General features: G+C 34.7%; 1 protein-coding gene across 1 annotated transcript in view; it reads right to left on the reverse strand.

Annotated features, from left to right (window-relative positions):
• Positions 1–932: 932 nt before the first annotated feature.
• The window catches only part of MIB1 (mindbomb E3 ubiquitin protein ligase 1), a 119,507-nt gene continuing 103,240 nt past the window's right edge, over positions 933–17,199 (reverse strand). Inside the window, 4 exon segments of the mRNA XM_032602637.1 lie at positions 933–7,507; positions 10,002–10,102; positions 11,519–11,632; positions 15,097–15,175. Coding sequence (XP_032458528.1) covers positions 7,367–7,507; positions 10,002–10,102; positions 11,519–11,632; positions 15,097–15,175 — 435 coding nt within the window. The 3' untranslated portion in view covers positions 933–7,366.

The following is a 17,199-nucleotide window of genomic DNA, read 5'->3' on the forward strand; positions in this document are numbered from 1 at the left end:
CCAGAAAGAGCAAGGAAATGGGTGTTCCCCAAGATCATCCAGAAAGCCCTGACAGCAACTTGATTGTAGCCCAGGGAGACTCGCGTTAAACTTCTGACCGCCAAAGTCCTTACTGTGTTCCGCCACCACCTTCACAGTAATTTGACACGGCAGCAATAGGAAACTAACACAATACTCCTGTACTATTGCATACATACTAAGGGCATATAATCTTTGTGAACTTCAGTCTTTCTTCAGTATGGGTTGGCCATGGTCAGCAGCCAAAGGCGTTCTGATTAGATTGTTTCTCTATTTTGTATTAAATCAGGGTTAACTTCACCTATAAAGCTTTCCCAAACTATATGTCAATGTTCCACTCAAGATATAAATTGGTGTTCTGTGGAAGTAAAGAGAAAGGAAGTGATGTCAATAGTCTTAAATATATGAGAAATAATATTTATATATTGATTGAAAATCTGCCTTTCAGAAAGTTGCCATATCTAAAAATGTGAGAACCTGGTATGAAGGGGTATTTTAAGCATAACGTATGACATCTGATTAGAGCATCAGTGCAAAGGCAGCACTGCCCAGAGGTCGCAGTGATGCGTTAACTCAGGGACTGATGGTCACTGTTTCAGGCCTTGTCTTCTCGTATCATGTTTATCATCTTTTTGTCCTTAAAATAAATTTATCAATTAGTTTTGTTATAAAGAGAAAAACTATTAGCCAAATGATCATTCTTTAGCAATTAATTTATCTGAGAGATCATTTTTCGTGTTCTACTTTAATCCGTGCACTCATTCTGTCTTATAAACCCCTATCACTGCTCTGCAATGCACCATTTAAAAGTTTTCATTATTGATTAAGTCTGGGAAATGCTACACTATAAGACTAACAGTTTTAACTTCTGTGAAGGATGAATAACTATCAATGATAAAAAAATAGAAAGCAGATTTTCTAAAATGGCTTTATTTTAAAAACCTATACAGCTTTGATTTAATAAAAAATATTGCCATGAAATATCTAATCATACAGCAACAGAAATAAACCCCCAAATACAGTTAATTAGAGGTTATCCAAAAATAAATTCACAATTTTAAAGTTGGAATACACATGCTTTTTTTCAAATAAACAATTTTAAAACTGTTTCAGATGGTTTTCATCTTAAAATATCCAGGCTACACATACTTAATCTTTTGAACTAAAACCAGACAACCTCTCAGTAACTTCACAAGTAAGTGTTTCTATTAACCTATAAAAGAAAATAACCCCCAAACCCTTCAATTACTGATTTAGTCACAAAATGCTAACAAAGCCAAGTAAATCATTGTTTTAAAATGTGTACCTCTTGAAAATGAAATCTACATCTGAGTTGTGAAGCATAATAAACTTTTTATAGAAGTTGAGCCTTCATGACTAGTCAATTTATTTTCTATCAAGTGTACCCTATTCAGACTACTTTCACAATATCTCTTAATCCTGAAAGAATGTGAGGTGTTAAAATAGGAAAACCTTCTTTGGCCCTATAGATAGAGAGGTACCTTAAATGTAAACAACTGCAATGAGAGCCTTCTAGATGTGGGCACCTATGTCTTATATAGAGTTGGAGCTGTATTTCCTTGTTTCTGAAAGACATGATAGTCTCCTTCCCAATAATAAAAGATCTGATGTACTGAGATTTGTTTTCAAATGCCATAACAATCAAAACTCACGTATACATCTATAAAGAATAGTTTCAAAAGATCAGAGAAAAGCATTATATAAGATACATCATAGGCTTTATTAATGGTAAATGTTTGCATTCATTTTTAAAAGCTTAGCTCTTGCTAAGCATTTTTAAGCAAAAGCTAATAAACGAGAATCATTTGCCATACAAAAACTATATTCACAAACAAGACTTTAATCAAGTGAAAACTAAAAAACACTGGAAAAAATACAAAACACTGCTGAGTTGATTAAACCGCCTTCTATCGCTAAATATATTTAGAATGACACAAGCATATTGAACAGAAAATCAATTTTGTGGACTCAGTCTAAGTAAGACCAGCGTTAAGAGTGTCATGCAATTCACGATTTTCTTTGAAAAAAAAATTTTTTTAAACCAAATCACTTGAACAAAAGGTCTTCTTTTCATTTGAGGTGAAGACAATCTGTTTTCCAAACAGATTCTCCTTTTATACTAAAATAGCAAACTGTATGAACTCTAGCTCCTCTTCCCAGGTGCTACTTATACATGACTTTGCATAATGACTTAACATAAAAGTACTTTCCTGTTAACAGTGTCATGGCCATAAATAATCCATTTTAAAAAAAACAAATGATCAAGTGCAAATCTAAGAAAACTTCCTTTAAAGAATTACCCAAACCCAGCACACAAGCAGGATCGCTATTACACGAGCTAAGAAGTACAATTTATGAACGTGTGTATGATGATAAACGCACACTAAAGACCACCTTCTATAAAGTTTTAGTAGTGTTGCCAAGTTAATAATTCCTTCAAGGCACTGAAGAATTATGTAGATGGATTTTCCAAAATATAACTAACAATTGCTTAAATTGTTAAAAAGCCCTGAGTCAGAACTTTCAATAGCTTCCTGAAATTACAGATTTCAGACACAATGGCACATTTGTTTATTGTATAGAAAATTACAAGACCATTTTGCTTTTTGGAGGAAAGAAGTAATGTTTATGAAACAAAATCAGACAGACTGCACAAGAAAAGTAAAATATTAAGCAATATTATCTTTCTTACACATTTTGTGTCAATTGTAACTTGTAGTTACGGATTTAGGCACCAAATTGATGTGGCAAGTCACCTTTCTTGTACCTACTGCTTCCTCAACAAAATAAAAATCTCAATTTTAACCTCAGGTTTCCATCTCCTCCTTAGTCACAAATATGAATAAATGCTGGAAAACTAATACTCTGACAGAAAAAGAGGTAGAAAATTCCAAGGTAGCAACTTACAATTTTAATTCACCAGTTCTACTAACTAGTTCATATTTTTATACTCTAGTTGCACCCACTACAAACCATTTATCAGCAAATTGAGGCTCAATCTAAAAAATTTTTCCCCTCACTGCAGCAAAGCAATGTATACATGAGACAGCATTAAATAGTTTTTCTTCAAATTTAATGTTTTGAAGAAGTACAACTGTAATTAATACTGTTATAGTTTTATATATATGTTAAAGTTCCAAGGCTATACATGATTATCAAGTAATATCAGTAAGCATTCCTATCATAATACTCAAGCAAATAAAATTAGGTTGCCTTTTTGAGAGAAAAATACATTTCGAAACAGTTACAAGTAGACTTAAAGAAAACTGACATTTTCAACAAAGAGGCACACAAAATTTGCGAATATCTATTACTTTCCCAATTTAGTACAAATTCAAAGCTAACCTAATTCTAATGTTTAAAATGTGTTTCTCCCCTCTGGCTCAAAATGAAATAACAAACCCTTCTAATTAAAAGATATTTAAAACCTACTCAATTACAACTGATGATAATTGGGAGGGAGGGGAGAAATTCTGTCTCCCTCAGATTTGATATTTACCATCACTTTAGATCTTGCAAACACAAACAAACTCAAGATAATTCAGGTGTTTCTTGATTTATACTTAATCAAAATTCTATTCCACTGGAGGAGGGAGAGGGGGGTTGTTGCTTAATGGGTACAGAATTTCAATTCTGCAAAATGAGAAAGTTCTGGAGATCTGTTTCACAGCAACGTGAATATACTTAACACTACTCAACTGTATGCTTAAAACTTGTTAGGATAGTAAATTTTATGGTTTGTGTTTTTAACCACAATTTTAAAAATGCAAAAACTTCTATGCCGAAATTCAATTTTTACACAAATTATTCCTATAAATATTTTAGATACTCTGAGAGGGTAAAGTGGATAAATGCTTTTCCTTTCGGATTTTTTTTTTAAAGCAAGCTGTTCTAAAGTCTACAATTTCCAAAGCAATTATCAATGAAACTACACTAAAAACTGCCTGAAAGACCCTTCATTCAATTGAATATACTCTCTACACTCACTGCTTTGATAAAATCTACATGATCCCCATTTTTCTCTAAACTCAGAAACTGACTTTTCTTTCTTACTTACTGCAACCCCTGCCATCCTCCCTATCCAACTCCATCACCAATTGCCCTAGTTCGTAAGGTTAAATACTTCTTAGTCCAAAAGGGTCCAAAACTCATAATAAACAAAGAATAGCAACTGGGCAACACATAACTAGACAGTCTATTTCTACCATGTAAAAATGACCTAGAAAGCTCTGAAATTTGAATTGGATAAATCTTAAGCAGCATGCATTGCAATATGCTAAAATGCTCTTACAGGCTAAAGCCATCAAATATATAAATTTAAGAAAGTTATTTTCAACATTATCAATTAATTTTATGCCTCGGGAGCTAGATGGTTAATCTGCAATGTTTAAAATTACAAATAACCAAGCATAATTTGGCCAGCTAAACTAAAACACTTGTGTAATATAATATTCCTATACTAATACAAAATGATCTTCTCTTGAAAAACTTTCTTGCTCCCAATAAAATTAAATATGTATATAGTATAAACAGTAAGAATGTTAAATTATGTGAAGAAAAACTATTAGAATAGCACCATCTGGTAAGTTGTATCTATGTTTTGGGTAACAGAGCTGACAATGTTAGAAGAATAAAAGAAAAAAAAATGTGGTAGGAGTGAGGGGGTACAGAGAGGGAATCCAAATACTACTTAATGACAAGTCTTCCAAAACATTAGGAAGAAATGTTATGTGCCTTTAGATCCCTTCTTTCTGAAGGGAATACTTCAAATATACAATGGCTGCATGATAAATTCTGTATGTGCTTAGAAGCTGACAATTTTTTCATTGTTGTGTACCTTGCCCCTGAAGCCCAATAAATATGTTTTTGAATGAATGCATGTCAGTTTTTTTTTTTAAACGAATCTAGGAAAAGAAAAAGCTCTTTTGAGGCACAAGGTAAAGAGATGATAATGACAAGGAAACATCCTAATTGGGAAAGTACTGCTGAGACATATAATAAGAGGTAGCAGTTTCACAGAGTTAGAGCAAAGTCATTAAACAATTAAGTTCTTAATCTTATTCTCTCTCACAAACTGAAAATAAGTTTAAAATAATTTTTTAGGTGCTTACAAACATGAATAGAGAAACATTTTCTTTTCACTAGACAAATTTCAATGTGGTACAAACAAAGAAGCACTATAATTATAGTGACTTTATGACTTTTGTAATAGTTTATAAGTTATTATATTTTTAGTATGGAGGAAATAAACTAGTCTGGAAGATGAAACTGCCTTTTAGGGATATAAGTTTAAGCACTGCAGCTCAGAAGACAGACAATAAGAATTTAAGTGAAGTAAAGCTCCTGACCATACAATTCTCTGTTTGGCCAAGCTATGCATGAGTCAGCTAGATGTTCCCTCCTTACAAGTTGATCTACTGGAAAAGAGATGGGCAGCCTCTGGCATGGAAGAGAAAGAAAACCCTGACTTACATTGTTTTCAGATCTGAAAGAAAACAGTCTGTTTGTCTCTTTATGGGAACATCATCAGACAGATATTCTATCTTTTCATAACTTCAAAATATGGCTTAATCAACAGCCTCAGTGGCTCATTATTAGATAACTGAGTAGAGACGACATAAATTTAAAATTTATAAAAATTTTACTGTTCTAAATAAGCCACTCAGCTTAAACACAGATACGGAATTACCGAGACTATAAAGCCAGGCAGCAAAGCACACCATTGTTCTCACCAGGACTTGCAGAGGCGGCAGCCATTAATTAGCCAGAAATACAATGCTGTGAGGGCTAGAGACTTTGTACTTTCAAATTTAGCTGTTGCAGCAGAAAAATTGAAATAAGAACCAGGTTCAAAGGGGAAAAAACTGACAAAAAAGATAAGTATCCTTAGGAGTTAACTTATACACAGTATATAGTAGATACTATTGTAAACAGCTGATTATTTATATAATTATAAATATTTATTTATTTATAATCTAGCAGTAATGAACCCCAAAACACTTATTTATGTGTATATTCATTTTAGACGCTGAAAGATTACTCATTCCAAGGAGAAAAAATAATTAGATGGTCTAGAGTAAACAAAACAAAACCACAGGTAATCAGACATATTTCTGTAAATGTCCTAGTCATTCTTTCTAAAGTAAGTATCTACCAACTGGTTATTTACTAGGTCTTGGATATTGCTGGCAGTTGAAATAACATCCCCATCGTTAGGTATGAAGAGAGACCCTGTTCTTTATAGTAAGCTCTACTGTCTGAGAGAGAATGGAAGCGAGGCCTATGATGAAGGTAGAATTAACAGACACGGAGGAGAAAGGACCGCTGCCTTTGGACAGTGCATTACCCTTCTCGGATCACTGCTACTCAGCACGTTAGAGAAGCTAAACTGAACCTCAGAGACCCAAACAGGGCAATATCATTTCACTGGTCAGATCAAGCCTGGATAAGTAACCACTGGGGAAACTGAGGCACACTTCCCACAGACAGTTTTTTAAAAGCTGGCTGAACAAAACAGTGTACAAATTAATATAAGAAAGGCAACCGTTAACAGTCAGTTAATAGGTGCTCTTTTATTGGATGACTCCCCCCACCCCCTTCAGTTCCCCATTATGATTGCTTATTTTTCCTTTTCATGTCTATCAGTCATTTTGAAACTGGCAAGTTGATTCAAGTTAAACAATTTTCCTTTGAATCCAGAAAATAAGTTAAATGCAAACTTAATATTCTCTCATTCTATATTTCCATGTACTCTAAGAATTTAGAAACAATCACTTGATAACTTTATGTTATCTTAAAAAGAGAATCCTCTCTTCAGTATTCCCTTAACCATGCAGAACTTGTACTATAATTTTATCGTTTAACATACATGACATAATGGTTTGACTTCCCCCTTTCATTTGATGCATGACTTTTCTGAGTACCTGTATCAGCTCACTGTGTAAAATCATGATAAATTGAAAGATAGCTGATCATAAGGAAGTATATCTTTTGAGGTCTAACAAACTTATAAACTATAAGAGAAAATGCAATAAAAACAAAAATAACAGGAGATCCTTAAAGGATTTTCCCCCTTAGAAGTCAAAGGTAAATCACCTATGAATTACATGGATTTGATGTTTCAGATTGAAAGGAAAAAACCAAAAAACACAGCTTCAAACACTGTTTCGTAGAGTTTTTGTTGTTGTTGTTCTGGTACATTTACAGTCTAATAACACTCTAGTAAAGAAACTATGATATTAAAAATTAATTCATTAGAACTTCCAACTAGCTCACTAAGATCTCATGACCAAATACTTTAGCTAACAAAATACACTGAGTTTTTAAGTTAATACAAAAGAATCCTTCGTTCAATAGCCTTTCGACAAATAGGACATTCACTCATTCGGTCTCCACAGAGCTGGCACGTACCATGGCCACAAAGGAAAATCATATTCTTCAGACGATCCAAACACACAGGGCACATTGTCTGGAATGTGAGATAACAAATAAAGTAATAAATGCTGAGACATTTTCTATTTTAAAAGTGTAATGTAACAACTCTGTAACATCATTAATTTTCTTTTATTGTTTTAGTCAAATAATCTTTTGTTGCTTTAAAATTTTTAAACAGTTAAAATATCATCCTTATAAAACAGAAATATTGGTTGTACTGTCAGGTCAGTATAAAAGGTACTATCTAAAATAAATATTACATAAAACAGTATATAAAATTAAAAATTCAAATGCCAAAATCTAATAGGAAAAGGATGAAAATAGCCCCATTCAGTCTGACTCAGATTCTCCAACTCTAGGTACTATGCTGTTCTCACATGAAAATAACACAATGTATGGGTGGGGGGGGGAGCAGTGAAGGGATGTTGCTGAGAACACACACATACCAAGCACCATGCTGGATATGATCCAGTCTCAAGGCCTACATCACTCCCACTTCAAAAAAGAGGAAACTGAGGCTTAGTGGGGTTAAAGACTTCCCAGGGCAAGCTATAATGTGAACTCAGGTCCGTGTGGCCCCAGAGCTCTTGCTTTTAAAAATGATACTGCACTGTAGTACTTTCAACGTAGACCCCCTTAGTTAAAAACAATTAACCTTAGTTATATATTGTTAAATGTAACTTAATCAACTTAGAAGAATTAAGGAGGACACTTCTGTGAAGTTTTCTAGAAAATCACATATTTACTTACAAAGCACATTTTGCATTTTATATTTATAAAAACATATTTTACCTTAATATATCATAATGCTGAATTAGACCTTTCCCAAATAACATAGAAATGAAATAATTAAATTGTCTAGATTAATAAACCAGGCCTAAAGCCTATATGAAAATGTGGTAACCAACTCTGACAATACCAGAAATCATTGTGAAGAAAACAACAGAAAAAAAGAACCATAATCTAACTTGCTAGCTCCATTCTTCCAAAGTAAATTTTCACATTTATCCTTGAAATTTTGAGAAGCAAATTTGTAGAAAAATCGTAACTTTTTATTTTAAAAAGGCAAAGCAGCTTTTTAAAATTAAATTAGTTTCTTTTTCATTAAACTTTCCAGAGGTCTATGTAGTTAATTAATAACTTCCAAAAGTAAACACATCTGTGCAGTCTGGGTTAAGTTACTTTGGATTAATATATGCTTAATAGTACATAAAATTAATCTTTGTCTTTTAAAGAGACATTGGGGTAACAGAAAGATTGGAGATTTAAAATTTAAAAAGAGACTTATTCAGATGCTTTCTCTTGGTAACCTTGAAGGGGTCCCTGAAAGAAATTCCAACATTCCACAGAAAATAAGTTTTAACTGTTTAAATACTTTAGTGATGAAATATGGCCATGAAGATTATTTAAGAAAGAAAACACTTCAGATAGAAAAGACAAGAGGGAGACTCTTAACAACATGGCAACACTGATGTGACTGCCAAACTAGAGAAAGAACACCCTTTGCTACTCAATCTTTTCATTTGATTCAATCCTTTGAATCAAATCAGATTTAACTGGTGGGTCAAACGGTAAGCTAAGGGGGAAAAAAAGACTTTTTTATTACCAGATACCTAAAAATTTTAGGTAACTTCATTTTACTGTTGCTTTTATTAAATATTAAGCAGATATGAAAGAGTACTTCTGTTGGTATGTATAAGATATAAAGAACAATATAACCACCACCCACCTTAACACATGAATATATATCCTCCTCCACTCCTCACTGATAACCACTATTCTGAATTTTGCATTTATTTACCTTTCCCTTGCTTTTCTTTATAGGGGTGTGTGTGTGTGTGTGTGTGTGTGTGTGTGTGTGTGTGTGTGTGCGCGCGCATCCTTTTCTCCTTTTTAGTGAAGTATCACATCTATACAGAAATGTGCACAAATCATAAATGTATAGTTTAATAAATGTTCACAAACCGATCAAATGCAAGTAATCAACTTAGATCATGAAATGGAACTATCAATACTCTAGAAATTTCCCTTGTGCCCCCTCCCAGCCATCTCAGCCAAAAAAAACCACTACCCTTGATTTTAATCACCATCTGTGTGATTTTTTTCTTCCAAGTTTACATCCCCAAACAATATCCTATTTAGTTTTATGAGACAGTGACAAACTTTCCCAAGGTGTTTTTACTAATTTATATTCCCACCAGCACTGTATGAGTTACGGCTGCTAAGTATTTTGCCTAAACATTTGATATTGACAGTTTCTAACATTTTTTTCCCCTCAATCTGATAGGTAGGAAAAGATACCTCAGTGTGGTGTAGCATTTTTTCATGTTGGTCACTGGTGCGTTTCCTATTTTGTAAAGTACTTGATGAAATCTTCTCATCAGACTTTGCTGATTGCAAATATTCAAACACTACAAGTGATACACTAATATGAGCCACGCTTACTACAGAAAACACTAGTAATTTTATAGAAAAAGATGAAATGCCGTTCTTCGAGTCACTGTTCACCATGAAGAAATCACTGTTACCTGCTCTTTAATGTCCTGTAACTGCTGCTGCAGCTTCTGCACGTCTGCATTGACGTTGGTGTTATCCTTATCCTTTTGTAACACCGGAATATTCCCACTTGCTATATAGTACAGATAAAGAATCTTAATGTTACTGACTGTTCTGAAGCAAGAATGATTCTTTATTTCTAAAATCATTAGTTTTATTTATTAAAAACACAAGATTATTATTAGAATCCTCTTAAAAAATTTATTTTCCCACGTGGACAACAGAAACAGCAGTGACATTCATGTTATACTCCTTCATTTATAATCTTTGGAAAACAAATAGGTTTACACATTAATTTCTAATTATATTTAACTCAGCTAGACAATATCCACACACAGAGTTCTGGGTTTTCCAAGGTTCTCCTTGTTTTGTTATTGATCTGAGATGAGGAACTCCATGAAAGAAAGGTCATGCTCTACTAAATGGAAGGAAATTTTTTATTTCCCTTTTCCTACTCTCTAGATTCTTGGTCTTTTACTCTAGTTAATCTGTCCCCAGGATTTTTATCCTGCCCTATCGGTGATAAAGAAAAAAAGCTCTGGGCATAAGTAGCTATGTTAATGTTCTTCCTCATCTGTACAGAGAACAAAGAAATCAAAGAGACCATCCAGCTTATGTCTAGTGCAGAGATGAAAAATATTTTTATACAGCTGTACTACAGGTGACCCTTGAACAATGCAGGGGTTAATGAACAAATAACATAGTCTGCCCCCCACATCCATGGTTTCTCTACATTCCCAGATTCAACCAACCACACACGGACCGTGTAGTCCTATAGTATTTACTACTAAAAAATATCCAAGTTTTGGGAGTTCCCTGGTGGCCCAGTGGTTAGGATTCCAGGCTTTCACTGACACGGCCCAGGTTCAATCCCTAGTTGGGGAACTGAGATCCCGCAAGCTGTGCAATATGGCCAAAAACAAATCCAAGTTTAAATGGACCCTGGCAGTTCAAACCTGCAATGTTCGAGGGTCAACTGTACTGAAAAGATTGAAGGTAAATAATTTACTTTTCATCTTTCCCCTTGTTCACTGGGTTACACTTCAGTTTATCTACAGTTACTCTGTCACAAAGAATTACTATTCCATAAAATACTTAAACACACGAGGTAAACCTATTTCATAAAATAATGAGGTTAATACTTGTGTAAATTGAGAAAATAATTTATAATATGATGTCCTCCCACCCTAAGACACAATAAATTTCATCTTCAAAATAGCCAGCAAATTTTCTTTAAGCAAGAATACTACAATGCTCCTTATAACACACATGGAGGTTTCTTAAAAGTCTAATGTTTAAAGGTCCATAATCATATTACAAGTTAGAAAAATACAATTTCAGGTTTCTAATAATGTAACAAGAGCAAAACCCTACCCGTTCCTTGTAGATTCAAGTCACATACCTTCTGTTTTACAAGGAGACAGTGTATTATGAGAAGACATGTCTATGAAAGTCCCAATAAAAAAGCGAAGTAAGAAAATCCACTTACAGATATCATCAGTGGCATCTTCTGAACTTTTCCCTCCACAACACATGATGAAGGGCACTCTTCGTTCAACTACTGCCCGACACTGCACACACTTTTTCATCAGATTAGCACAGTCTGGAAACAGCAATAGGACACTTCTCACAAAAGAGAACATGAACAGGGTTGCCTTCCTCTGCTCATTTTTCATAACTTAAATTTAACACTGAGATAAACACTAAGTTATATCAATACACAATTCTACCTTCTTAAAATGTTATCAACCTAAGAATGTATATTTTTGATTGGTAGCCTCTAGAATACAGAGCCCATCATCATGAAACTAATGACATTTTCTAATACATTGGAATAAACTGTGAGGAGGAGGAGGTTCTAAGTGTTTTAAAAATATGTAATGTAAATATTTCAAGATCTTAAGGCTTGAGGATAAAGGAGGGAGACACCTTTCATAAATTTAACTACTACAACAAGAATTATAAGGCTGCTCACATGATACTTTTTAAAAAAATACTTCCTTTTGTAAATCGCTTATCTCTTAAATTCCTAAAATATGTTGAACAATTCTCTCCCTTCTATCAGACTGATGTAATCTAACAAGGAAATTGCTTAGTGACTATTTTTTTAATGTAGCAGTCAGGAAAATGTCAAAAATTTATCATAATGGACTATCTTTCTAATACCTATATATTGGTAGAATGCTTCCCCATTCCAAGAAGAAATACCCAGGCACAATTCTATGTTATGGATTATTAATACTACACCTAAAGTTATTAATTATAAAATAACACAGTGTTTCAACATTCTTTCCCATTAGCATTTATTATGAAAAGTATACTCCATATCTTAGCCTATATACCAAGTGTCTCTGTCATTTCAAAAACAGGAAAAATAGCAAAAACTGTGGCAGGATGTCTTATGATAAGACAGTAAACCTTAACAAAGCACAAAACCACCAATGTGGACAAGGGGGTCACATACTCCCAACAGTACTTATGCTGGTGGACAGAGAATAACAATTCTCCGTCAAGGCCGATCCTGTTTCGAGGCCTAAACAGAGATGGGTCTGATGCTGGCCTAGGCAAGATGCACTAGGTAGGAGCTAATGTTAGTAGATACCTGGTTTGGGGTCTGTCTTCAATCTGAGGGCAGGTTTTTTTTCTTGAATTTAAAGAATTAATTTAATTGCCTGAGTATATAATATGTAACCACAATTATTTTAAATTCTTGTAGCTCTTAAGTTAGGTTGTTATATTGTTTATATAAAATCTTTCTTCCATCCCTCCAAAAGGGATGTAATTTCCCCTTCCTTTGATTACTGTGATGTGGGGACTGGACCACCTGCTGTACTGTATACTCCTTGAGAAAGGGACATTTTCCACCTCAATTTCATCTTCCCTAGCAAATAAATGTTTACCAATGGTCTGTAAAATGGAGAAATCTCTACTTCTTAGGTTTCTTGTAAAGATAAAAGAGGAAACACTCAGAAAGAGATTTAAATGCCTGGTACAAATTAAGAGCTCAATAAAAGTTAGCTGTTGCTTTTGTTACATTCTAAAGCAAAAATAATGTAAAAACGTTGGGAAACTCCTGGGGGAAAATATTACTTTAAGGCTCTAGAATCTATATTACCAACTACTAATTATAACCAGCTTTCAAGTCACTTTGGTCTCTGACAGGGTCAGCAAACCCAACCAGTCACTTGTTTTTATAAATAAAGTTTTAATGGAAACAGTCCCACCCATTTGTTTACATACTGTCTGTGGTTGTTTTTGCACTACAATGGAAGAGGTAAGCAATTGGAAAGAGTTGAGGTGTTAGTACAGAAATCATGTAGCCCACAAAGCCAAAAATATGTTTTATTTGACCCTTTACAGAAAATGTCTGCTAACTCCTGGGCTATGAAAATTTACATAACCTGAGCTCTTTTTTACTTAAGACAGAATCCTCTTTCTTCATGCCCTCTGACAGCTCATAATAGCCATATACCAGTCTTTGGTAAACAGAAACAATTACGTGGAGTAGAATGTTACAGTAGAAAACCTTGATCCTTTCTTAATTGACGAGCTGCCTATCAAAATGAAAAAAACAAATAAACAAACAAAACACCAATGCTTAAAGCAAATCTGTGCCAATGAGATTAATCTATTACACAGTTTGTTACTTTAGTCAAATGTTATATGAAAAACCAACACCTAACTGACTGAAACACCATGCTTTACTTTGGGTCCATTTAAGTGAAGTATAAATTGTTAAACTTATTTAAAATTCTTCACTGACAAGTAAAAAGCAAAAAGGAGGATATTAATACTAAGTATATTAACTTGAAAAGAATAAGGGAGATATATAAAAGCAAAGTTTAAAACTCCTCTTAAACTTTAATGTCATCCTCACAAAGATTTCTATAAGCTCTCTTGACATAGAGGTTAAGGAAGGTTAAGAAGGCCAGAAATTATTGCCCCAAATGGTTGCTGTGGGTGGTTCAGCAGGGGGGAAAGTATACAGGAGAGGCAACATAAAGGTGAAGATGTGTTAATTTCATATGTGAAAAAAGGCTAGACTAAACGTATCAACACTCATTTTCGGAAATAAATTTCTCCTGCGTGTGAGAAGTGGTCATTTTGTGCTCATACAACAAATGAAATAAAAAGCTAAGCTGGACCCTCCTACACTGTTGGTGGGAATATAAATTGGTACAGCTCCTATGGAGGACAGTATGGAGGTTCCTTAAAAAACTAAAAATAGAGCTACCATATGATCCACAATCCCATGCCTGGGCAAATACCTGGGGAAAACCATAATTTGAAAAGATACATGCACCCCAATGTTCACTGCAGCACTATTTACAATAGCCAGGACACGGAAGCAACCTAAATGTCCACTGGCAGAGGAATGGATAAAGAAGATGTGGTACATATATACCATGGAATATTACTCAGCCATAAAAAAGAAGGAAAGAATGCCATTTGCAGCAACATGAATGGACCTAGAGATCATCATGCTAAGTGAAGTAAGTCAGACAGAGAGGGACAAGTATTGTCTTATACTGCTGAACTTATTTACAAAATAGAAATCGAGTTACAAATGTAGAAAACAATCTTATGGCTACCAGGAAGGAAGTAAGGGGGAGAGGGATAAATGGGAGACTGGGATTGACATCTACACGCTACTATATATAAAACAGATAACTAATAAGGACCTACTGTACAGCACAGGGAACTCTACCCAATACTCCATAATAACCTATATGGGAAAATAATCTAAAAAGAGTGGATACGTGTGTAACTGACCCACTTTGCTGTACAGCAGAAAGTAATACAACACTGTAAATCAACTATACTCCAAAAAAAAAAAAAAAGAAAAGAAAAAGGTGAGCTGGGAGAATGCAGTACATCGAGTCTTCCCTAACACTTAGGACTAAGGAGGGAAAGAGGTGACACTCTTGTACAGAGAACAGATGGAGGGTTCTAGAGGCCCACCAACTCCTCTGTTCATGAGTTATTAAAAAAGTAATTCAAAGACATAATTTGTTTCACTTTCTACTTTTATAATAATTCTGAGGAAGTTCTGTACGGGCTACTTACTCTCACAAGCACACATGTGTCCGCAAGGCTGAAAAAGAACAGCTGCTTTCTTGTCAGAACATACCACACATTCTTCAATCTGCAAAAAAGAGGTTACAGCAAAAGCGTAAACATCTACAAATACATCTAGTGACTCTAACAGTTCCTTCTGTATCCAAATGTATTTCTCCTCTATAAGGAAACACTCCTGCAAAGAAGAATTTAACACACACTTATCTGTCCTCTACTTTCTTGGTTACTCATTTTCACATCTTTGAAGACCCCAGCTAAACTGGTCTAGCTCCACTTTAGTCTCCCTACCTGTCCTAAAGAATGATACAGAAAAACTCCATTTCTTCTGAGGTCAGGGAAAACAGACTAGACTTCAATTTTCTTTCTTTCTTTCTTTTTTTTTTTTTTTTAATTACTTTGAGGACTTCCCTAGCAGTCCAGTGGTTAAGACTCTGCCTTCCAATGCAGAGGGTGTGGGTTTGATCCCTGGTCAGGGAGCTAAGATCCCACATGCCTTGGGGGCCAAAAAACAAAAAAAAAAACGAAACAAAAAATAGAAGCAATATTGTAACAAATTCAACAAAGACTTTAAAAATGGTCCACATCAAAAAAAACACACAAAACCTTAAAAAAAAAAACTACTTTGGGGAGAAAAATCAAAAGAACAAATGACTGAGATAAGATAGATTTCTAATATTCATAAAATTCTAGCCACATTAGCCAGACAGCTAAAGCTTAAGGGGGATTTTTCTGTTTACCCACATCCGAGGAATTCCACCTAACTCATCCTTTCCCAGGACTTGGAATTCCCCCACACTGGCTGAAGCCCAGAGCTCTGGACTATTCTTTTCGCCTGATCTCCACAAGTCCTCCACAACCTACTCATAATTTCCCTCAATTTTTCCTCCTCTTCTCCACTTAATCTGAGTTCTGCGTGTGTAACTATTTCTTCACTTTGCTCTGGTTCTCTGCCTCCCATCTGCCTACTGCCCTTGGCCCCACATCCATCTTTCACTGATTCTCCTCCTTTCTGACACACATTCACCCCTATCTGTGTCATTTAACATTACTGTCCAAAAATGATGACCACCACTTCACCTAAACAACCAAAATATTGGACTTTCCCAACTTAGACCTTGCTATGTACATAGAATTTACATAGTCGTAGTAATCTAGTGGGAAGCAGTAAGACATGGTTAGTCAGGATCTTTATGTTCCTGCATTCCAATTCCAGCTCCAATACTAACAAATTACCTACATTCCAATTCCAGCTCCAATACTAACAAATTACCTAACACTGTAGAGCTGCAGCTTTTAAAAAATCTGAACAATAAAGAACAATCCTTCTTCACAAGGTGTTAAAGTGTCAAGTAGAAGACAAGGAGAGGACTCAGGTGGCCCTTATTCAAGTATATCCTAGAACAATTCTAACTATGAGATAGGAGGGCATATTTTAAGTAAGACATAACAATATAGAGTAGAAGAAAGAGTTCTGAGAAATATTTAAGAAGACTTGGTAACTAATAAAATGTATAGAATGGTGAAGAAGAGATCTAAGATATCTGCTAAGTTTCTGACTTGATTTAAAACAGTTGAAAGAAACACATTTCAGTCGCCTACAGCTTATAGGATGCAAGACCAGGGTGTTCTTTCCAACTCTAGGATTATACATACAGGCTTTAAGACCTACTCAAGGTCAGACTATAACAAAGGCAATGTTTACCTTCAGTACACAAATCCAGCCCACAAACTGCAAACACTAAGCAGTACACTACCAGAACCACAGTGGGGAGCAGAGACAGGAAGACCCCGGAAATGGGTGACTAAGGAACCCACAGCCTGGAGGTAGGTACACTAACTTTTCATAGCTCCCAACAAAGTTTTTCCTCTCTCTAAAAAAATGGCTGAAATAAACAAATGGGACCTAATGAAACTTAAAACCTTTGCACAGCAAAGGAAACCATAAACAAGGCGAAAAGACAACCCTCAGAATGAGAGAAAATATTTGCAAATGAAGCAACTGACAAAGGATTAATCTCCAAAATATACGAGTAGCACATATGGCTCAATAACAAAAAAACAACCCAATCAAAAAATGGGTGGAAGACCTAA

Source organism: Phocoena sinus, chromosome 14 (genome assembly GCF_008692025.1).
Source record: "Phocoena sinus isolate mPhoSin1 chromosome 14, mPhoSin1.pri, whole genome shotgun sequence".
In the NCBI taxonomy this organism is placed as follows: domain Eukaryota; kingdom Metazoa; phylum Chordata; class Mammalia; order Artiodactyla; family Phocoenidae; genus Phocoena; species Phocoena sinus.